We start from the raw sequence: 24737 nt of genomic DNA, 5'->3' as shown, positions 1-24737 counted from the left end.
GACTGCCATTGACGATTGCCAAATAAAATTGATCACAAGATGTAACAAAATGGATCTGAATATAAATTTAATACGTCACAGAAAAAAAAAATTGTTAACTTGTGGCTACGATGTTATGCCACAAACATTCGGTGTCAATATTTCTTTAGTACACCAGATCTAGATTTCGACAATATATGTCTCTTCAGTGGTGTTAGGGATCGAAACGGTATTTGGAAGGCCATATAATTTACTCTCAATTTAAGATTGACTCTTGAATTTTAAGAGACAATATAGGATGAACGGATCATATAAACCGGAGGGAAAATATGATACATGCCCAAACAAAAAATATATATAAACGAGTCTAAATTGAAAACTACGTTCAAACCTATGATTGCGTTGGATAAAAACCGCAATTTTTATACGTGTGCATGTCAAACAAATTTCGTTGTAGAAGGGTCTAAAAACAGCACAAACAACATTTTCCAAAAGACCAAAAAAGTGAAAAAGTATATTTAAACAAAACGCATTTGACTAACAGGTCGAACAACTGATGTTCTTTAACCCTGCTGACTGCCATTGACGATTGCCAAATAAAATTGATCACAAGATGTAACAAAATGGATCTGAATATAAATTTAATACGTCACAGAAAAAAAAAATTGTTAACTTGTGGCTACGATGTTATGCCACAAACATTCGGTGTCAATATTTCTTTAGTACACCAGATCTAGATTTCGACAATATATGTCTCTTCAGTGGTGTTAGGGATCGAAACGGTATTTGGAAGGCCATATAATTTACTCTCAATTTAAGATTGACTCTTGAATTTTAAGAGACAATATAGGATGAACGGATCATATAAACCGGAGGGAAAATATGATACATGCCCAAACAAAAAATATATATAAACGAGTCTAAATTGAAAACTACGTTCAAACCTATGATTGCGTTGGATAAAAACCGCAATTTTTATACGTGTGCATGTCAAACAAATTTCGTTGTAGAAGGGTCTAAAAACATATATATATCTAAATATACAACTCGTCTAAACATCAACCCAATAATGTTAGATCTGTAAATTTGATTTCGGAAATGTTTTGTTCTTCCATCGCCGGGATTCGAACCTATGTAAATGAGAAATCATGACACCAAATCGCCTGCTCTATAACCTGCGCGCTGGACCACACGGCCACCTGGGCTTCATAAATATGAAGCCTTAGGTTTCCGGGTGTTACCTTTCCACGTTAGTTTTAATCTAGCGTTGTACTAAGGTAAATGATATATGATTCGCCTGCACTGTAACCGGCGCGCTAGACCACACGACCACAATGGGCTGCACAATAATAAAGATTTCTATAATAAAAATAAAGAAGCCAAGATGGTCGTGTGGTCTAGCGCGCTGGTATATATAAACAAGTCTAAATTGAAAAGTTAACAAAATTCAAACATATGATTGTGTTGGATAAAAACTGCAATTTGTATACGTGTGCTTGTAACAAATTTTGCTTTAGAGGTGTCTAAAACAGCACATACAACATTTACAAAAGACCAAAAGAGTTAAATAATTTATTTCAAAACTTGACTAACAGGTCGAACAACTGATGTTATTTGCCAAATACATTAATCGCAAGGTGTAACAAAATGGATCTGTTTATTAATTTTATACCAAGTAAAAAAACAATAAACTTACGGCAAAGATGGTACACCACTTCATGAGGTGCTAATGTATCTTTATACTATATAATAGTAATGTATAACGTCTTAAAAAAGCAACACTCAACTTCCAATCCATTGAGGCGTGGATCAGTTTGTGAAAGTATACTGATACAGTTACAGTTACTGAATTAAATTTATACAAATATGTTTAAGAATATAACTTAAACACGCTAATTTATACAATAAAAATGTCTGTTAGATGTCACATAGAAATACTTTGCTAAACAAATTAGCTTCATCAGGCGTGTGCATATCTCAACGTGAAAATCGGATGCATGACTAAGAAATATTTGTGTGGCTTGAACTACACAAAATCTGAGTGAAAGTGTAGCATATATGTGCATATATACATTTTTCTTTTCAAGAGACCCCAACAGTACAGGTTAACTCGCCAATCTACGATGTAGATTATTTTAGCTCGAAAACTCTTATGTGCTCTATTGTGTCTAAACCTGCGGTAATACGAGTTTACTGGAAAAAGACTTTGGTTGGAACAACAATAGAGATTGATGTCATTAATAGTGGCGGGAAATATTCTGGTTCCACGATTTCTACTCCATCTCTGACTATCATCAATGCTGGTTCAACCGATGAAGCAAACTACACATGTTATGCCACAAATTGTGTTGGAACTGGACAGAGTTCATCTATATCATTAACTGTTGTCGGTCGTAAGTAATGAAGATTGCGTTAATTTTCATAAACATTTTAACTGAATGAATATTTATTTTATTAACTAATAGTTCCGGAGTTGTTTGTTTTTTTGGTAAAACTAAAGTTAATATTTGGCTTCATAAAAATTTCAAACACACCTTTTAAAAATCAAGTTATTAATATAACATGAGAGAGCTGTTTAACTTTCATTACAAATTAAAAAAAAAAGCCGTACATATTCTTATGTCTCCCATATCTTATAAATAATGTAGATCTATAAAACTACGATTATGTAAAATATAAATTTATTTCCACGATTTCAGATAAACCAACTGTTACAATACAACAAAGGATAGTCTATGTCAACTATGGTATAACTGCAGTTCTGGTGTGTACCGTCAATGCAAACCCTGCTCATACAATCGTGTACTGGCAAAAGATAAAGAATGGCGTTACCACAGATATAAATGTAGCTAACAGTTACAACAAGTACAGTGGTTCCACAGTCAGTAACCCGTCTCTACATATAAATAACGTTGATCTAAACGATGAAGCATACTATGTTTGCTATGCTTCAAATATTGTTGGAACTGGAGAAAGCACACAGACATTTTTAGATGTGACTGGGGGTAAATTACGAATATTTTATCATTGAAATCCTATAGTCATTTGTATCTTCGTGTCTACGATCATTGTTTGTTTTCTAAATATAACTTTCAAATGTCAAATTAAGAAGTAGTAAATCTGATTTCTTTTGGCGTCAGTTTTATATTTTTAAACAATTTTAGTACTTTTTATACATGTTTGACAAATATTTGAAAAAGATATGTATAGTATGTGCATCCCTTCTGCAATAACATGATACCTTTTATTTGACAGATATACCTGTGGTTATCATATCGTCAAACATTTACTCGGTTTTACTAAGCGGCACTATAACGTTGCAATGTACAGTTTACTCTAACCCAGCTCATACATCAGTCACGTGGCAAAGGATCGTTAACGGTGTACTCACAACAGTAACAGTTGTTGATGGATCCAGAATGATTGGTAGCACTGTCAGTTCACCATCTCTTACTATCAGTAATGCTGTATCTGGTGACGAAGGAAATTATATCTGCACTGCAACCAATGTTGTTGGAACCGGAACCAGTCAACAGACATTCTTAGACGTCGCAGGAGGTTAGATTTTTATGTACCGATATTTCAGATAATGTATATATTTTTTTTGACATGCTTAAATTGATAGATAAATGTTTTCTTAAATTTTTCATGCTTTAGGTTGTAGTTTGATCAGGTAATAATTTAATTTTGGATGTGACACGTCTTCTGGTTGGCTAACGTTATTTTGTTATCAGCCCATAGACATAATTTAGTCATGTGACCGTAACGTCATCAACGTTTTTTTCATGGTTTTCAATGGTTTAAAATGGAATTTAGAATTAAAATATAAGAAATGATTGTAATATTTTTTCCGTCTATTCGAAATAACATAAAAATGTGGTGCACAATGTTAAATAACCTGCTACGCGCGTTATTCAGTGTGCACCACCTTTTTATGTTATTTCTTCATAGACAGAAAAAATATTACAGTCATTCCTTAATTCAAATACATCTATGACGTAATCATTTTTCAAACTCTGCATTATTTGTCAGGAATAGAGATTTAGTCCCTATTATTCATCTTCATTTCATTACTTTTGCGGTTTTGCTGAATGATTCTTTCCTTGTGTACTTTTTACAAAAGCATTCACCTATGTTGACAAATTTAAAAGACGTTATGCGATATTGAATAAAGGTTAAAACTGCTGATAAAATATCCGATGGAAATGTTAGCTGAATTTCTACCATAATTAGTATCCGAGCGTTGTAAAACGAAGAGTATCCATCAAGCACCATTCCTTTTCTATGGCTCAATATAATATCAAATATGTAAACTCAGTTGAATTGCTTTGTAGTTATAAACTTACCAACATAATTTATTAATAAAAAAAAGAGAAAAATAGAAAGACAGAAAGATAGAAAGATATACTATAGAGTACGGAAATATATAACACAAAATAAATAATTTTGTTGTTCATACTTCAAGAACAGAAGTGAAATATATCGTCATACCAAACACTTATTAAAATTAGTGAGACGAGATATATAAAATAAGTAAACAAACAGTTAATATCTAAAATGCATTACAAACTGTATAAATTAACACGAAAGTACCATTTGAGAGCACCCTTATTTACTGAAAGCCAAATAAAATCCAAAAAGAATTATTAATAAACAATCATGCATATATATCACCCAATAGTGTCTTGTTGCTTTTTTCACATATAGTTTTCAATATATTGAAATTGTATGTGACTGTCTTACGAGTGAGAGGTTCAGCTAGCTCAAAAACCTGGTTTTCTACATCACAAAATGTCCTTACCATGTTAGGAATATAATAGCTTGTATAAATTCGTTTGATGTGTTTGAGCTTTTTATGTTGCAATTTGTTTAGAGAGTTTTCTTTTAAAATGTTCCTTGGAGTTCTGTATCTTTGTAATTTTACTATTAGCTAATTATACGTTTGTTTACTTCTAGCACATGTTTTTTGTTTGTCTATTTTTTTCAACGAAAATTCTCCCCTTTTCCAATTAATAAGTATGTTACTTAATCTTTACCAATGAAAATGATTAAAAACACAGTATTTGTTATCATTTTAGGTATTCCTACAGTCACAGTCGCTCAAAATCAGTATTCAGCTATCCACAGGCAAACTATAACAATGATATGTACAGTGCAAGCTAATCCAATGGAAACCAGTGTTAACTGGATAAAAATTGTAAATGGAAATACAACAATTGTTAATATGAACAATGTGCGGTATTCAGGTTCGACTGTAATTTCACCCTCACTAACCATCGCTGCATTGGAGTTATCTGATCAAGGACACTATCAATGTTCTGCAGAGAATCACGTGGGTACTGGATATAGTCAACAAACACATTTGGATGTAATTGGAGGTAAGAGAGTAAAATATTGTTGAACTGATGTAAAACAGTTATGCTAAAATAAGAAGAGAGTCAAACGATATCAAATGGACATTCAAACTAACAAGTATTTGCACATGTGTCATAGTTCCAATTATATTTTTTTTGTTATGAATTATAATTTATTTATTAATTACCGAATCAGACGAAATGGTTTATGCGGCATTCCTAAACAAACTTTAATAGAAATAAATATGTAGGACGCTGAAGTGCGATGGTCACGCTGAAGTACAATGGTCAACACCGAAGTGCGATGGTCCTTTCGCTGAAGTGCGAAGGTTATTCATGACGTTTGAATATTTTGATGTTTGCAAAATCTGCTCCAACCGTGTCATCGGTTGTATAACTGGTGGTTAGCACAAGTTCGACAATATCACAATCGAGTAATACTGTGCATGATTTTAGCAACGACTTCGACAAATGGTTCATTTCCGTGGTCATTTGTCATCTTGTTAGAGTGTCAATATAACTGTAAGAGGGGTGTCTTCAGCATGAACCCTTTTAACGTCTCGTTAAATCCACTTTCAAGGAAATCACAGTAAAAAGTTACTCCATATGCAGAAATGAATTGTGCTCAACATATATTGTAATATAATTGAGAAAGGAAATGGCGAATGTGTCAAAGCGACAACCTCCCGACCATAGAGCAGACAACAGCCGAAGGCAACCAATGGTTCACATTTTATAAACTCACAATAAGTTCACATTTTATAAACTGCCTTCATCCTTTTGTCGTTAGATATTGTTTTCAAACGCCCGTTTACGTATATTTTTTATAGATGAAAGATAACATTTGAGGCTAACCTAACTGGATCTATGGTATCCTCTTTATCAAATTCGATGTTCAAATGTCTATAAAAGCAAACGATTAATAGAACATGTTGTTTTCAGATGTTCCATCTGTACAAATTTTGTCCACCACCTATTCAGTGTTTTTTGGAGGAACAATTGACCTTGGTTGTCATGTTATTGCCAATCCATTGGCCACTAACGTTTATTGGCAGAAGATTTTAAATGGTGTTTTTATAACTGTTGATATGAGTACAAATAACTTTAACAAATACAGTGGATCTACAGTACAATCTCCATCTCTAACTATCATTAGTACTACGGAGGCAGATCAAGGAAACTACGTTTGTTCTGCTTCAAACTCAGCCGGAACAGGTTCCAGTAGTCAGACGTTTTTGAATGTTGTAGACAGTACGTGATATTATAACTAGAGGGTTTGAGAAATATTTGTCTTATACATTCACAAATGTAGTATAGCTTTAAATCCTTCGTGCCTTCCTTCAAAAACATTTCAAAGCCTTAAAATGTCTATAAAACTGACAAACGTGAAAGCAAAATAACAATACATGTGAAACACAGTTAATGGATTAGTAGGTAAATGCAAATTATGTGCTAAACAGAGGAACATACCATTTAGATATATGCAGTACTTAATACAAAGAATGTTGAACTCCAGTTTTGAAAAATTAAGACTAGGATGTATGTTTTATATGAAAAACTAGCTTGTCAATTGTAACTATTATGCCCTTGTCACTGTCGAGCAATGTTGTTTCAACTAAGAACATGTCATAAGGTGATTGGACTTTTTAACAATATTAGTACAAAAACATAATTACATCTTGTAGATCTACCCACAGTAAGTATACCTCGGAGTACTTACAGTGTAAATGTTGGTAGTCAAATTACTATTCCTTGTACCGTGTCAGCTAATCCTACAGAGACCCATATCTACTGGACCGTGGCAGTCGGTAACAACGCCGAACAGACCATTTCTATGACGAATACCCAGAAGTATCAAGGATCTTCTGTAAACTCACCATCATTGATCATTCTCAGTACGACTCAGAGTGACTTTGGTGTTTACAGATGTCATGCTACAAATAATGTTGGTACTGGACACAGTAATCCGACCATACTTAATGTTGTGGGAAGTAAGTATATAACGTCCACTTTATAGATGTCATGCTACAAACAATGTTGGTACTGGACACAGTAATCCGACCATACTTAATGTTGTGGGAAGTAAGTATAGGTCATTTAAAGTTAATGATTGAAGATGGATGCTTATCTTTAAAAGTCGTATTATGGTTAATGTTACAAGTATTTGTTTAAGTTAAGCCATTCTAATTGATATTTTATAGTGGGTCTTTCTATGCTGTGATGTTACACCTTTGCTTCAGAAAAGGGAGAATGTTTGGTATCATTTAAACGTTATTAATCCGCTGCAATTGTTTGAACCTGTCCTAAGTTAGGAATCTGATGTTCAGTAGTTGTCGTTTGTTGGTGTGGTTTATAAGTGTTTCTCGTTTCTCGTTTTTTATATAGATTAGACCGTCGGTTTTCAAGATTATATGGTTTTACATAGGTAATGTTTTGGGGCCCTTTATAGCTTTATTTTCGATGTGAGCCAAGGCACCATGTTGAAAACCGTACCTTAACCTATAATGTTATCATTTTTATAGATGACTTGGATGGAGAGTTGTCTCATTGGCACTCATACCACATCTTCCTATATCTCTATATGTATTTATCCTATCCAAATCTTCAAAAATGAAATGCGTTTAGATACTTGTCTTATTCGCCGATATTTTTTCCATATGCTGTAACCACCACGAGTCCTCTCTGTATGACAACCGTATTGTTAGGTACTATTACTAGGTTCTAAAATATATTTAATATACCAAACATTTAACGACTGTTATGACGTACTTTGATAAAATAAACTGAAAAAGAAACACATAAACAAAATCCAGAGAGAAAACATAGCTCTACTGAATGTCTTAGTTTCCACGTGATTCCACGATTCTGTATTGCTTGTTTATTAAGGTACCGTTCACTAAAACGCGACACTGCAACACGAAAACTACCAAACAGTTGTACACAAGGAAAACTTCAGACTAAGCAGCGCAAACTTATCACCAACTGGGAATATCTCATGTCCTCGGAATTGTAAGCAGACCCTTCCCTACAAGTGGAACACGTCTTAGGAGGGTTTGTTTTATATACAAAAAACGCAGAATTGGTATTATGTAAAAAGAAAACAAAACTCTTCATCAGAAACCTTATTAAGTTGACGTAAGCATCTATTAATCGCCGTAATGCTATACTATTGAGTAATATTTGAAGCAATAACACGATGTTTAAATAGACATCGTTTGTTTATGTAATAAATACGTGTTTCTTGTTTCTCGTTTTTTTATATAGATTAGACCGTTGGTTTTCCCGTTTGAATGGTTTTACACTAGTAATTTTGGGGCCCTTTATAGCTTGTTGTTCGGTGTGAGCCAAGGCTCCGTGTTGAAGGCCGTACATTGGCCTATAATGGTTTTAATTGTTATTTGGATGGAGAGTTGTCTCATTGGCACTCACACCACATCTTCCTATATCTATAGGAAGATTTTTTTTTTTTTAAATCTTGATGTACATATATAATTTATTGTTTTCTTTGATACAGATATACCAACAGTGATGGTTGGACAACCCATTTACCTTGTTAATTACGGACAGTCTGTGCAGCTAGTATGTAGTGTTACTTCCACGCCCACTCACACACAGGTTTACTGGACTAGAATCCAGAACGGACTGCCAGTGACCATTTCTTTGACAAACACAGCTAGATATAGCGGTTCTACCGTCAATAATCCATCTCTCACTATCAGTAACGTTGATCAAAATGATGAAACTTATTATATGTGTTATGCAACAAATACAGTTGGAACTGGACAGAGTCAACAGATCTATGTAGATGTTATCGGAAGTATGTATAAAGATTTTTTTTATATCTATTCATTTAAATTGAAATTACTTTCTTTACCAGTGCAAACTTTGCAGTCCAATCCTAAAACATCTCGATGACACTTCTAACAGGAACTACATCATCTACAGGTACATGCTTTACTTTACCTGTACCAATAGTTTTATTTGTATTATTGTTTTAGACAATATTTCTACTATAAAACACATTAGGTGGGGGTAGGTTGGGTAACTATCAAAAAGAAAACGTCATTCATGACATCTGAATTTTAATACAAAATTTAGAATTTGTTTCATTGTTTTTTTTATTGAACTCCGGAACATTGTACAAACGGATAAATTACAGAGTCTTACCTCACTAGTTTCAGGGTAATTTTCTATTGCTCTGTATATCTATGTCAGGGGTATAATCCTTTTACATGATACTATTTAGAATAATATTATTATGCACACTACGGTTTTTCAAAGCCTTTTTTTATTTTGTTGGGTTTTTTTAACTGCAGACAATGTAACACAACAAAAACAAGTCTTTCTGAAGAGTTTAAAAAAAACATTCTGTTATAAACACATTTCTCTTAAACAAATTGATGAAAGTCGTATCTGGTAACCAATCAGCTGACTCTAAAGTACTATTCATACCAGCACCATTGAATGAGGTCCATGATGGTCCAATTGCTCTCGTACTGTGGAGTTTTTATAGTTTGCCTTTATTTTTTTCTAATTTCTTTCTTAACGTTAACAGATCATTAACATATATAAAACCGTGATATTTGTATTTTAGTTTAAAAAGATATAAACTTTAGGAAAAAAATATTTCTAGCAAAATTACCTTATTTTGTTTAGCTTGTTTGTTTTCGTCTTATTGTATGTAAAATGTAGTCAATAGGTACTTATTCATGATATAATTATATATCTGAAGACATATATCAATATTTTAATGTGTTTTCATAATGACAAATGATCATTTTGATGATGCCTCTGTAATATGTTTTGCAGGTCCACCTGAAGTTTCTATTCAGTCCAATAGTTACAACGTACTACTTGAACAGACAGTTACCCTTGTCTGCACAATATCTGCTGACCCAAATGCTACTAGTGTACGGTGGTATAAAGTGATAAATGGTGTACAATCTTCTCTTTTCATCACTGTCGGGAAATATAATACGCCAACTGTCAGCAGTCCTAATCTAATTGTCAACACTGCTGCTCAGAGTGATGAGGGCTACTATGTCTGTACAGCAACCAACATTGTCGGAACTGGAACTTCATCTCAGACATATTTGACTGTTACAGGAAGTAAGTGTGTGATGGTAAAAACGTAAGAAACTAGCTACCAAACAAGCTTGAAACGGAGTCAGCTAATACTTATAAAATGCTGCTTTTCTGAAGTTATTAGTAAAATAGTGTGCTAATACGGTATATATGGGGCGAGAGTAAAGCTGGAATCCCCATATGGAATTTATTGACCCCATATATACCTTATTACGTCCCGATCACACCATGTAACGAATGTGTCTTACCGACTATCATAACATGTGGTATTCATACTTTTGACCTTTCAAAGTGAGCAAGTCTCCAATAACATTAGCCTTTAGAAACAACTTCTATTGGTCATGCACAAACAAATGCCAACAATAACAACGTGTAAGCTTTGTGTTTGATGAATTTATTTCAATCTTTCATAATTCATTCCTTAGGTTATCTGTTGAAACTTTTAAAAAAATATGCTCAGTACCGTTTTGTTTTATAAATGGACGTAACACCACTGCAAACCATGTATTCAAAGAAACCCCGCCTATTTACCTAATGTGGGATATACACGGTTTCAATATGGTTGCTTCTAATTAATCATAAGCCTAGAAACGTGTAGGAGGTACGATTATTAAATTGAAATAAGTGATATTAACATAGCTTATACATTTTTGAGACAGAAAATAATACAATTAACCGAATTATGTTGTTTTTTTGTTGGAAATAATTAAAACTTTCATTACAATCTCGATAATAAATGAATGATTATTAGAAAATAACAATAAATAAATCATTAGTATTCGTTAAACAGTACTCAGCTGATAAACCTCGCTTTTGCTTAACATTTAATAATGCAGAGTGTGTAAAGCATCAAATAATTTAATTTACATAACTATATATTAATGTTGTGACAAAATGAAAATTTAATCATTTTTGTTTGTAGATTTGCCAATAGTTACTGTAACTTTATCAAATTACAACACCAACATTGGTGTCACTGTGACACTTGGTTGTACTGTTGTGGCTTCCCCGTCTACCACTAATGTATACTGGCAACGTAATGTTAACAATCTACAAGTGAGTATTGATACAACCTCCTCCATCTCACGATACAGTGGTTCTACTGTCTCAAATCCGTCACTGGTTGTTAGTAATGCTCAACCATCGGATGAAGGAAACTATATATGTTATGCTACCAACAGCATTGGAACTGGCAACAGTCAGCAGACTTATCTCAACGTCATTGGAAGTAAGTTTTTAACATTACTTAAGCTGTATCTGGCAAAACCTTTCGGCGTTTTAAATCAGCAATGCTCATAAATTTTGGCCTTTTGAATGGTTCTTTTCTAAAATACCATATCAATTAAGACTACAAATTAAGTTTGAAGCTTTGCAAACATGTCAATGAAAGAGACTAATTATGCCTTACTTATACTAAAATAACAATTTCTGATGCAGGTATCCATTTAACTATACTGCAATGCAGTTGTGCATTTACATGTTACAACAGAACTTACCTCAATGATTTACTGACATAAACCACACCTGATGTAATATGAATACTGGATAGAACATTTCGAATAATGCTATTTTTCGACCATATTATCTTATTACTGTGAAACTATTATTATTTGTTGTATATCAAATTTCGTGAATTTTGTGGATACATAGGAACTAAGTGTTTTAAATGTCAACGGATTACAAGTTTTCTAAAGGGCTATATGCAGTGTTTGTCAAAATAACGAAATTAAATATCCTGAAACCTGACAAATTGGTACCCACAAAAATAAATGAATCCACAGTTTACTTTAAAGATCATTTAGTTTAACATTTGCGTAAGTAACATCAACAGAGAAATCACTAGATTGTGTAATACTTTACTATTCTGAGCACACATTTTCCAACATTCTACACGGCAATGGACTTTTTGATAAAGACTATTTTTTTCACTTTTAACAGATATACCCATTGTGAGAATTACAAAAAGGGTGTACACTGTCAACATCGGAGGTAGTATCAATCTGGTGTGTACTATATAAGCCAACCCTCCTCATACCTCAGTCACATGGCAGAAACATTTAATAGGAGTAACGACAACGGTTACAATATCCGGGAGGTTTTCAGGGGCTACAATAAACAGTCCAACTCTTACAATATCGAATGCAATACTTGATGATGAAGGATACTATGTATGTGTTGCAACGAATAGTGTTGGAAACGGCCAAAGTTCGCAATGTTATTTAGATGTCATTGGAAGTAAGTGGTTCATTTGAAAAAGAAAACAATCGCTTAGAATTAAAAAAAAAACAATTTACATTACACACATGTTTATTGTCATACTCATTGTTGTCTTCTCATTTTACCTACAATACCACAAAAACGCATTAAAAGCTTTTACATTGACAGAAACATTAAATGATTCTTGGTTTATTGAGTGTAGCAAATTTAAAGCAAAACATGAATATACCACAATTTTCCTCTGCCACGATTAAAAGACCTAAATCTTAAATAACTAATACAAACTCAATTTTGTTGTCCTATGCATATTATGTATGTATAATTAACGTATCAAATAACTATTCCATAGGTATCCCTACAGTAATTGTAGGGTCAGACTACTACCCAGTAAACTACGGAAATACAGCAACCATTGTATGCAAGGTTGTTGCAACACCAACAGAAACCAGTATATCGTGGCAAAAAATACAGAATAGTGTACCATCAACAGTAGTTATATCAGGGCGATACCAGGGTGGTACCGTGTCTTCTCCTAATTTGATTATCACTGATGTGGACAATACGGACGAGGCTTTCTACATATGTTATGCTACGAACAGTGTAGGAACTGGACAAAGTTCACAGACCGACCTCGGTGTACAAGGAAGTATGTATAACATGATATGAATATGTAAATTAGTAAAACAATGCAGAGCAATGTAGGTAACATAAATATATAATATTTATCACAACCAACACATATAAATTGATACAAAACATTTTCTTTCCTCATAACTGTTAAGTACAAAGATTTTTTTTTAAACACGAAAGGATCAGTTAATGTTTTTTTCATAAATATATGTTTACAGCTGTTCCCTTTATATATATGCGTTGACACCTACCAAAGGGACACTCACAGCCATAAATTGATCACAAACTTGCAAGCCATGGTCACAAAATAAAATCGACCAACAATTAACAGTTTTATACATAATCTTCAATCTTTCACAGCTGTTCCTTCCGTACAGATCATACACAACTTTTACTCAGTGGAGATTTGTCTTTCCGTCACGCTCCAGTGCACTGTGACAGCTAATCCATCTCATACAAACGTGACATGGAACAAGATATTTAACGGACAGCAGACTAATATAGGATCAAACAGTAGATATTCAGGAGGCAGTTTTAATACGCCTTCTTTGACTATATCGAATGTTGTTGACACAGACGAAGGGTATTACATATGTACCGCAGTAAATGCAGTGGGTACAAGTCAAAGTGCGCAAACATATGTAGATGTTACCGGAAGTACGTATAATTATATTTGCTTCTTTTATCTTATATTATAATTTTTTTATAAAGCTATATCCAATTAGGGATCTCTCCACATAACATTGAATAGTTTACCGTTGCATATGTAATGCTAAAGTGTTTTGCCGCTTGTTGAGTGAGCTCATTTGAACATATTGTATTACTCTTTTAGAAATTCAAATGTGACGTCACTTTGTGCGTTGATGACTTTGGCTAACTCGGCTGTGTTTTTTTATTTGCTGGTTTAGGTTGTTTTATGTGTCCGCTTCTATTCTGTAGTAAGCCACCACTTCGTTTTATCATGAATTTATTATATAGTTATTTTATAAAAATGTACTGTTTGCAAAAGTATGACTTATTCTAAATGATAAGGATGTTCTTATCCAAGTCAGAAAACCCTAGCAGGTATTAAGTGAAACTTTTTGGAACTGTTGGTCCTCATTTCTCTTCAACTTTGTACTTGTTTTGGATTACGAACTTTTTTATCTGAGCGTCACTGGTTAGTCTTCTGTGGACGAAACGCGCGTTTGATGTATTATATTGTAAACCTGGTACCTTTTCTTAGCTTTTATTCGTGTGTTTCTCTGTCCTATATGTTCTCCAATTTATTTGTATTGTAGTCCTGTCATGTAATGTTGTCATTTCATACTATATTCAACATTACCATTAAAGCGGAAGGTTCGGCATGCCACAAAACCAGGTTCAACCCACCATTTTTTTTTTATTTAAATGTCCTGTACCAAGTTAGGAATATGGTCATTGTTATATTTTAGTTCATTTCTATGTGTGTTACATTTTAATGTTGTGTTTCTGTTGTGTCGTAGTTCTCCTCTTATATTTGATATATTTCCCTCAGATTTAGTTTGTAACCCGGATTTGTTTTTTTCTGAAACGATTTATAAATTTCGAACTGCGATATACTAGTGTTGCCTTTATTTATAGGTACATATTGATCAGACCTGAACATTCAACGTAAAATGAAATGCATACAGTTCTTATCTGCATCTAATTTAACTTTTGTGTAGCGAAATAAACTCATCATAGAAACCAGGATCGAAATGTTGTATTTGCGCCAAGAAATAATGGGTTTATTTTCTTTTATCGCATTGTAAATATTTTTAACATATTGATATTAACTTATTTATTTAGAAACTTAGAGCATTGAATAAAAAGATATAATAACAGATCAATAAAAGAATAGTCGGCGAAGAATTAGAGATCACATCTGCTAACGTCACCTCGCAAACTAGCAAGAGCCAACTTTGTTTTTATTGATTATTGAAAACAATTGGGAATAAACGTCTACATATTGTTTACACAAATCATTAAATACAAAATTTAGTATGGAAATAGATAATATGTCATATAGACGACAACCCGACCGAAGAGCAAAAAACAATCGAAGGCCACCATTGAGACAAGCGCAAAAATGCGGCGGAGTTAAACATGTTTTTTTTTAGATCTCGTCCCTCCCCCTATATGTCTTACCAATGTAGTATAAAGAAACACATAGCAATACGCACAGTAAAAAGTAAACTCACTGTAAAACTCAGTTTAAAAGTATTCCGATTCCAATGTCAAAATAATTTACAGAAGAAACTAAACAAAATGATCACGATAAATAAATAAAATCCATGCATACTACATCTCCTAAAATACGATATTTTGCCACTGTCAATAGCTTTTATCTAATGCGTAGTGAGCCTCACGTGTTTATTTTTGAAAGTTTTACAGACTCTAGTTGGGAAATATTGTATTACACTTAATGTAGTTGTAGAATAAATAATTATCTTAATTTCTGCTGTTTCGCCTTCCAGGTATATTAACAGTCGCTGTACCACAGTCATCCTATAGTGTGAATCATGGTCAGTCAGTACAGTTGGTATGTACTGTTTCCGGAAATCCTGCCCTACAAAATGTGTACTGGCAAAAGATCGCAAATGGCGTTCAGACAAATATCAGTTCTACCTATAAAACAGACAAATTCTCTGGATCCACAATAGGAACCCCATCTCTTACAATTTTGAATACCGAAAGTAATGACATAGGCTCCTATATATGTTACGCTACAAACTGTGTTGGAACTGGACAGAGTCAACAAACTCAGCTTTCTGTAGTTGCCAGTAAGTTTGTATTTAACTTACACTGATGCTCATAAGCCGCCTTAATTTTAAGTATTTTATCAATTAACTAGTCCGTTTCCATGAATTGTAACGTATCCGCTAATCCTGTTCATACCTCAGTTTATTGGCAAAAAGATGTGAACGGAGTAGCAACAAATATCAATCTCCTCCAGACGAGTAAATACTCAGGATCTACTATCCCATCACCATCTTTGACTATTATCAGTGCTATTTTTGCTGATGAAGGATATTACACATGTAATGCACAGAATAGTGTCGGCACAGGCATCAGTTTACAGATATTCCTCAGTGTATCGGGAAGTAAGTTAAGATAAGACGTAATGGGGAGGGTAGTAAATGGGCAATACTAGAAAAAATGTTACAAAGATAGTTTCACACCATCTTTACCATTTTGTATAAATTAAACATGAATATCAAACTAGGCGATTTTTTTTCTCTCAAACGATTTATGACTTTTGAACAGCGGTAAACTACTGCTGACTTTATTTATAAATATCACTTATATTTTTAACAAACAATCAATAGTCTCCTTCTTAAAAGTCGTATATAAGTGTTATGCCATTTTTCTTTTTCAATCGTGAAAATTAAAAACATTGTAGGGAAAACAGGAGGTTTAATTAACCAAGTGTTCTACTTTTTTTTCGGTACATCAAATAAAAGAAAATAATTCATATGCTTCAATTTTAATTGAATGAACAAAAATAAATTATAATAATGCAATTGGAAATATAGCTCACATTTTAATTTTTGAGATGAGTATGATTTGATTTTCAAACTCACCTACCCATTAGAAAGTATTTCTCATGACCAATCTTTACTAATAAGATACCGAGGTTCAATGTGTAAACACGACGAATCAAAGAATTAAACTGTATATAAATCTAAAGAAGTAAAATCACCAATCAAGCTAATCTGTTACCCACATGATTAATATTACCAATAATTAACAAGTTCATGGTCAAATCAAATGCCGAAACCAATAGTATATGTCTACGTCACATATAGTTTTCGTTTGTAGTAACCTGATACATTTTGTAAATCTTTCCTCCATAAGGAGACCCTTACAAACTGCAGGAGTTTGTGTTTATCTTTGTTCTACTATAGTAAACTTTTAACAAGTCTGCTTTGCGGCATTTTGTCTTTAATTCACAATTTTTGAAATATCTAGCAGCTCTATACTACATTGTTAAATCGAAATATATGAACACGTGTACAAGAAGTTAAAACTCATTACTTTTGCATTTACTGTAACATTTCCAACTATTGAGGTAAGACTCGAAAACATATAAAAATAAACAAGTTACAAACGAAATGATTCGATCCTCATAAGAAGAACGTGTTTCCATTCTTTTTAACATATGTTTATCCGTTCGATCCTGATATAACTAATGTTTCTATTTATTTTTTTAGGTGTTCCTGTAGTCACTGGTCTAGTAAATAGATACACTGTCAATGTCGGTAACTCCATCACATTACAGTGTAGTGTGAATGCCGATCCAACAGCTACCAGTATCACATGGCAGCGATACATCAATAATATAGAAACGAATATTAACATGTCCAGCGGTCGGTACGGCGGAAGTTCAGTGAGTTCACCGTCATTGGTCTTAAGTAACACTGTTATTTCTGACGAGGGGTTCTATATATGTACAGCTACTAACCGTGTTGGATCTACGCAAAGTCCACAAATATTCTTAGATGTTATTGGAGGTAAGTGAAAACATATGATAAACTTTTCTTTTTTTTTGTCTGACGGTTAATGATTATAAGTTTCTCGGATATTAAATACAATGTAGACAAAAGTGAAAAGTTTGGAATTACATGTCATAAATGATGCATTATTTTACAGGTATTCCGATTGTCACTGTTCAATTAACTAGATACACAGTAAACATAGGATCGTCAGTTACTCTGCAATGTACTTATACTGCTAATCCAGCAGCTAACAGTGTTATTTGGGAAAGAACTGTAGCAAACCAGGTCACAGCTATACCTACAACTAACAATAAATATGATGGTTCCACCACCCAGTCACCATCTTTGATTATTAATACCGTTGACGAGTCCGATCAGGCCTATTATGTTTGTAAAGTTAACAACAGTGTAGGAACGGGAATCAGCTCTCCTATATTTCTGGATGTATTAGGCAGTAAGTGTATATTCAATATGAAAAATGTATAATTATTAAAAAGTAGGGATAACGAGAATCCAAATATTGTTGCATTAGAGCAAAACACAAGTTTCACAGAGCACTTCACATTTTCATATGATGATTTATATTTGGAACATCAATTACTAGGAATATCTACTAATAACTCTAATTAAGACAAGCAAAACATCATCAAATATTTATGTATCTTAATTTCACCCCTACCATGTCATTTGCAACAATATTTTCTGATTCAGCATCGTGTTTCAACATAAAAATAAGTTACCATATTTACAGAATTTTAAAACATGAACATATCAAAAGAAAACGTATCTACGTAACTAACCCTTTCCCGGTGACGCCGTACAATACGTTGTAGATTTACAAAGTATGGCAACTTTTCAACAAAAACAATGTTGCCCTTTCAATTGATATAATTTATGTATAATTGGTGGTATCGTCGGAACAATAAAACCTGGCTGCATAATAAACCATAGATCAAATTAATTATCAGAAACGACCATGCTGAAAATAAAAACCTTTGGTTTTCTTCTCAGACATACCTGATTTGACAATGCCTACAACAGAATATACAGTACACATTGGTGGCTCTGTTACCATGGTATGTACCGTGACAGCTAACCCACGACACACTAGTGTATATTGGAAGTATACATCTGGTGGTTCATCAACCAATGTTAACATTGGCGGGAGGTTTAGTGGATCAACAGTCAGTTCACCTTCCCTAAATATATCAAATGCACAGTTATCAGACCAGGGAACATATGTTTGCTATGCTGTCAACAGTGTAGGCACAGGACATAGTATAAATGCTGTACTACATGTTACTGGCAGTAAGTAAAAATAAAATTTAACCTGATAGTTTTAGGAAATAAACATTCATTACGATTGCTTGCAGGTATATGACGCGTTTGAGACATGACATGACAAAGAAATGATCACGTACAAAATAATTTTCAAGTGCTGAAAAGGCTGTGAGTCAAGATTGAATATTAGGTTGTTACAAAACATGAAGTTAAGATATTGAGCATCCTTTGTAAAAGAGAAAGCTGTTTGTGCAGTTTTTTAGTTTCTAAAAATGTCACTTGCCTTTAAATATAAGACTTCTCGATATAAAGCGATTGCATCAATTATATTTCTGATGTTTTATGTACCACAGATTATAACATAATAGGTTTCAAACAATACCATAGACAAAAAAGTAAAATTACAAAAGTATTGAAATCCGACGAAAATTCAAAGCGGAGACCTAATCAAACGTCAAAGTCAAACACTAACACACATTAAACGAAATAATAACAACTGTCATATCCTGACTTGGTACAGGCATTTTCCTTAGTACAAAATGGGGAATTAAACCTGGTTGTGTAGTAAGTTACACATCTCGCTTACATGTAAGTCGCACAAAATTCCATAATATTGACATTAATTTGTGAACAAAAGAATATTGTTTTGGTTAAAAAAAAAAACACGACAAAATAATGATTATTTTATAAAACTTGTATTCTATCAGGTATTCCTATTGTGAGTCTAACACGGACATCATTTACTGGTTACTATGGAGATAATATTACACTTGGTTGTACTGTATCCGCAAATCCCGCTGCTACATCAGTTTACTGGCAGAAAGTTTTCGGAAGTTCAGTTTTCACAGTAGACAGGTCTAACTCAAGATATACAGGATCATCTGTCAGTACACCACCCCTAACTATAACTAACCTCAATAATAATGATGCTGGAAACTATGTATGTCTAGCAGCTAATCCTGTTGGAATTGGTCAAAGTATACAAGGACCTTTAACGGTAATTGGAAGTAAGTAGATATTTGAAAAGGAAATCATCATTTATGTTCTGGTTATCAATTTGAACTAAATATAATAATTCAAAATAATAAGCATATATGCTTTTAAAAGATACAACAAACAATTTCTGTAAAGTTAGCAATAAACATCCAATATGAAAAAAATAATTAAAATTCAAACAAACATGCTAATAGGGTGATTTAAATTCACAAAATTCTATTACCTACAAGTTTTACCATTTAATAATAATATTTGACCTGAACACAAACATATGTAACTCTTCCAAGATTGTAGATGATTCATCTATAAGAAAAAAAGGAAAAATCACTAAAACTCCGAGGAAAATTTAAAACGGACAGTCCGTAATCAAATGGCAAAATCAAAAGCTCAAACACATCAAACAAAGTGTTAACAACTGTCATATCCCTGACTTGGTACTGGCATCTTCTTATGTAGAAAATAATTCTAAGTATCCTAGTTTTATTTAAAATTAATCTATGTTTTCAATTCACCTTCTTCTACTAAAATCTGTAGCCAGTGACTGCCTCTTGAATAGTTTGACCATACATCTTACAGCTCTATATTTTCTCAATTTGTTCTAGGTGTCCCTTCAGTAACAGTTGGCCAAACAACTTACTCCACAAACATTGGGAATAATATTACCTTAATTTGTGTAGTGTCCGCCATCCCTACACGCACTGCTGTTTACTGGACACGACAAATTAACAATGGTAATATAGTAACTCTAAACCCTGCGTCTTCAACCAAATATTCCGGATCAACTTTACAGTCACCGTCACTGACTATCTTTAATGTAGAGTTATCTGATGAAGGCAATTATAGATGTCATGCAACCAATGCTGTTGGGACAAGACAAAGCTTACAGGCATTCTTAGATGTAATCGTTTGTAAGTATACAATGGTGCGGATGAAGTCAAAGCATCACATAATTTAATTAATACAGGTAGAAGCTAAGTGCAAGATTACAAAATCAAAGAAGTTCAGATAACATTATCAATATGTCTTCTACACTATGATGGTAAGCTAATATAAAACAAACACGAAGCAATGTGTTTCCATTAACTCGTTTAATCGCATGTAGGATTTAAGATGATCAATTAAATTAATTATTATTTCGATCTGCATGCAACCTCAAGGCATTTTGATTATGTAATTAGACAGTGAAATCATATGATATGCTTTTTTTATTAACAGATATCCCAAATGTAACAGTGTCACATGTATCCCCTGTCGAATTTGGAAAATCTGTGACAATTAACTGTACAGTAACGTCATTACCAGCAGCTACTCAGATAACATGGCAGAAAAATGTGAATAATGTCAACACAACTATTGATATAAGAATGATCAGATACAGTGGAGGAACGACATCTAACCCGTCACTCACTATTAATAGTGTACAAGCAGATAATCAAGGACAGTACTTTTGTCAGGCTTCAAACATCGAGGGAACAGGAACAAGTAATGGTGTCAACTTGACTGTCATTGGAGGTAAATGTTATAAGCAGATTTTGATAAACATAAATGCAATACTCATAGTAATTGTGTATATTTAAAATGAAAATTATAATTGAAATATTACTTTTTTGTATCGACAGACAAATATTTAAAAAAGTAAAATATGACTAAAGAAGGACTATAAAGCTACAAAACTAACACAAATGAATTAATGATATGATTATGCAGCTATCTCCTATATGAATAGTCTATAATGTTGAACTTTTTCCTAAAAACAGTTTTAAATGTTTTTAGATGCGCCTACATCCATTGTCATTAGTCCCAGTCTAATAACTGTAAACGAAAGCCAGACTATAACAGCTACATGTACAGCCGACGGTAGCCCAACGATAACATATACCTGGTTTAAGGGTAATACCAATACACAGTTGTCTACAGGTTCTGTCCTTCAGATAACATCCTCAACACGGACAGATGCTGGAACGTATTATTGTAGGGCTTCGAACAGCTATGGCAATGTTGGTGCAAATGTTACAGTGGACATTAGACGTAAATATATTTTGATTATTTGTTAATTGCAGAAACTTTTCATAATAAATTATTGAACAACTGGATTACATATGTATTAGTTTTACAGTTCAAAAGTATTGGTTCTTTAAAACAATACATCGTGACCAGTAAGACGTGCATTTTGTTTACAAAAGGCTCAACAGTTGTTTACAAACCAAACATGTTGAAGGCAAACTGAACACTATGCAAACAAGAACATAAAAAAACCAATCTGATAAATAATTTTGATAGGCTAAAAAAAAAGCTTTCACAAAACTCCATAAATAGGTCTGCGGTTGGTATGAGTAGCAACACATATATATTTCGATGCAATGATCACAGAAAATCAAAACAGGTTATCATTCATAAAGCAAATTACTTGAAAAACACATTTTATCTATTTACCTTGAACACTGAATTTGGAAGTGTCAAATCAACCTTGTGCATGGATATTTATATAAACCACTGTATATGAATGATCTGACATCAAGGCAATGACTAAACAGTGAACGTTAAATATTAGTTGTTGTTTTTTTTATTTTTCCTCTGCGTTACATTTCAGGCAATATGTCCAACGACATATGCGTTTTTAGAATATTAAATCATAACTCAGTAGAATTAAATAAAACAAAAATGAAACCAAAATTACATACAAACTAGTAAAGCATTTTAAAGAAGTGTTTAATTTGTTTATAATTCATCTGAAAAGACTGCTATAATTAATGTAAATTGAATTTTTTTTTATAATGCAATTTATTACAGATATACCAGATGTAAAAACACAGCCACCGCAAGGCATCGTCGGACAATCTGTTACAATACAGTGTTCCTACGTTTCTAACCCTGTAGCAACCAATGTTATATGGACAAAAGGAAACCAAGGCATTATTGTTGATGGTAAAAAATACGTGGGCGGTAGCTTATCCAATCCTAGCCTTACTATCACTAATCTGACTGTTTCTGATGAGGGGTCATACACGTGTTCAGTATCGAATTACATGGGACAAGGCAATTCATCAATTGTCACTCTTTCCGTTGAAACATCATGTAAGTGAAATTCATCCGTATACAAAGGATTTGTTTCGAAATTTGACTTTTAATAAGAAAAACATATGATATAGGGTATATATCTATGACACAAAATTAGTACATGCACAACAAAACCACACAAAAAGTAATATCACAAAAATACTGCACTCCGAGAAAAATTCAAATCGGAAAGTCTCTATTCAAATGGCAAAAACAAATACTAAATACTAACAGTGAGACGAGATATGATACAGAACAAGCTAACATTGGATAACAAAAATGCATTATGAATTTTATCAGCAGGTCAAATTAATACGAAAGTATTATTTGATAGTACATGCAGCTACTGAAAGCTAGTTTAAAGCCAAAAACAATTAGAAATGAAAAATCATGCATCACAGACTAAAATCAAATAAAACACATCCCAGGGATTTAATGTTTTAACGTCATGACTAGTCAGAGAACTCATGACGTCATTTGTTTTCGTCTTATGAGTTTGAATGGCCCACTGCTATCTTTCGATTCTCTTGAATAATCATTGGAATATTATCGACATTCGTTTATTTTCGTGGGTATCAATTTTGAAAGATTTGGTGTGATCAAAGCCTTAAAATAGCTGGTACAAATGTATATTGAATAATGAAGGTTTACTGTGTATAATCTCATTTGTAGTTTCTGACCCTGCTGCTTCATTAAATCTTGATTCAACACTAAGTACAGGTGAAATAGTCACAATCATCTTAGCATGTGTCTTTGTGATACTTTTAGTCATCGGAGTCATTGTATGCTGTTATTGTCAAGGTACGTATTTCAATATTCTTATTTATATAATTATATAACTAATAACCGGGTTTGTAATAACATGAGCACCACGACGGGTGCCATATGTGTTGTAAGATCTGCTTATCCTTCCGGAGCAGCATCTGACATCGCCACCAGATTTTTGTGGGGTTCGTGTTCCTTAGTCTTTAGTTTGCTATTTTATGTCTTGTGTACTATTATTTATCTGGTTATCTGTTTGTCCTTTGCTTCTTAGCTATGCATTCTCAGTTTGTTTTCGATCAATGAGTTTGAATGTTTCTCTGGTTTTTTTTTTCGCTCCTCTTTTGTCGAAAATCACACTGGTTTGGAAGGAGAACCACCATTTGCTTTAACTGTTACATGATATAAGTGTTCTCGCTATACAGATCGATGTAATATTGGAGCTACCTCAGCAAAATCCGTACATATTCTAATGATAGCGTCTTGATATCGTATGATACTATCGCTGATGTGCGTTGAGGATTAGTTAGTTAATTTTTCAACGAAACAGACGACCAAAGTTTGACGATTCAGAGACATTTCACATGATATCATATATAATGTCTTTCCTCTAAATGGATAACATATAAGGCATTTACATTTTATTCTTAAAATTTGTTTGTTATGTTCGTTCTCAATGTATATTTTGTAACATATAATATGTATAACATAAGATACCAGTGTTTCGTAAATGATACAACAGCCCAGCAACATTAAACGACTCAAGACGAATCAAGGTAATAATTCGTCAAAAGTGGACAATAATTATCCATATGATATTTCAAGACCCTTTTTAATTCTTTTGCATACCGTTTTGATCATTAACATTGAAAGCTTA

At 33.1% G+C, this 24737-nt stretch overlaps 1 protein-coding gene across 1 annotated transcript; it reads left to right on the top strand.

Annotated features, from left to right (window-relative positions):
- Positions 1-2131: 2131 nt before the first annotated feature.
- LOC134705887 (hemicentin-1-like) lies at positions 2132-24347 on the top strand. The gene is made up of 22 exons (XM_063564605.1): positions 2132-2372; positions 2679-2984; positions 3235-3537; positions 5058-5357; positions 6276-6584; positions 7019-7324; positions 8848-9150; positions 10143-10442; positions 11341-11646; positions 12985-13281; positions 15743-16048; positions 16169-16369; positions 17480-17779; positions 17919-18218; positions 18776-19072; positions 19753-20052; positions 20644-20949; positions 21257-21553; positions 21815-22069; positions 22832-23116; positions 23771-23899; positions 24286-24347. Exons 1-22 carry the CDS (start codon positions 2132-2134, stop codon positions 24345-24347), a joined length of 6009 nt encoding a protein of 2002 aa, XP_063420675.1.
- The last annotated feature ends 390 nt before the right edge of the window (positions 24348-24737 follow it).

The sequence above is a fragment of the Mytilus trossulus genome, chromosome 1 (assembly GCF_036588685.1).
Source record: "Mytilus trossulus isolate FHL-02 chromosome 1, PNRI_Mtr1.1.1.hap1, whole genome shotgun sequence".
Lineage (NCBI taxonomy): Eukaryota > Metazoa > Mollusca > Bivalvia > Mytilida > Mytilidae > Mytilus > Mytilus trossulus.
Note: the sequence above shows the minus strand (reverse complement) of the source record. Positions and strands in the feature narration are given on the sequence as shown.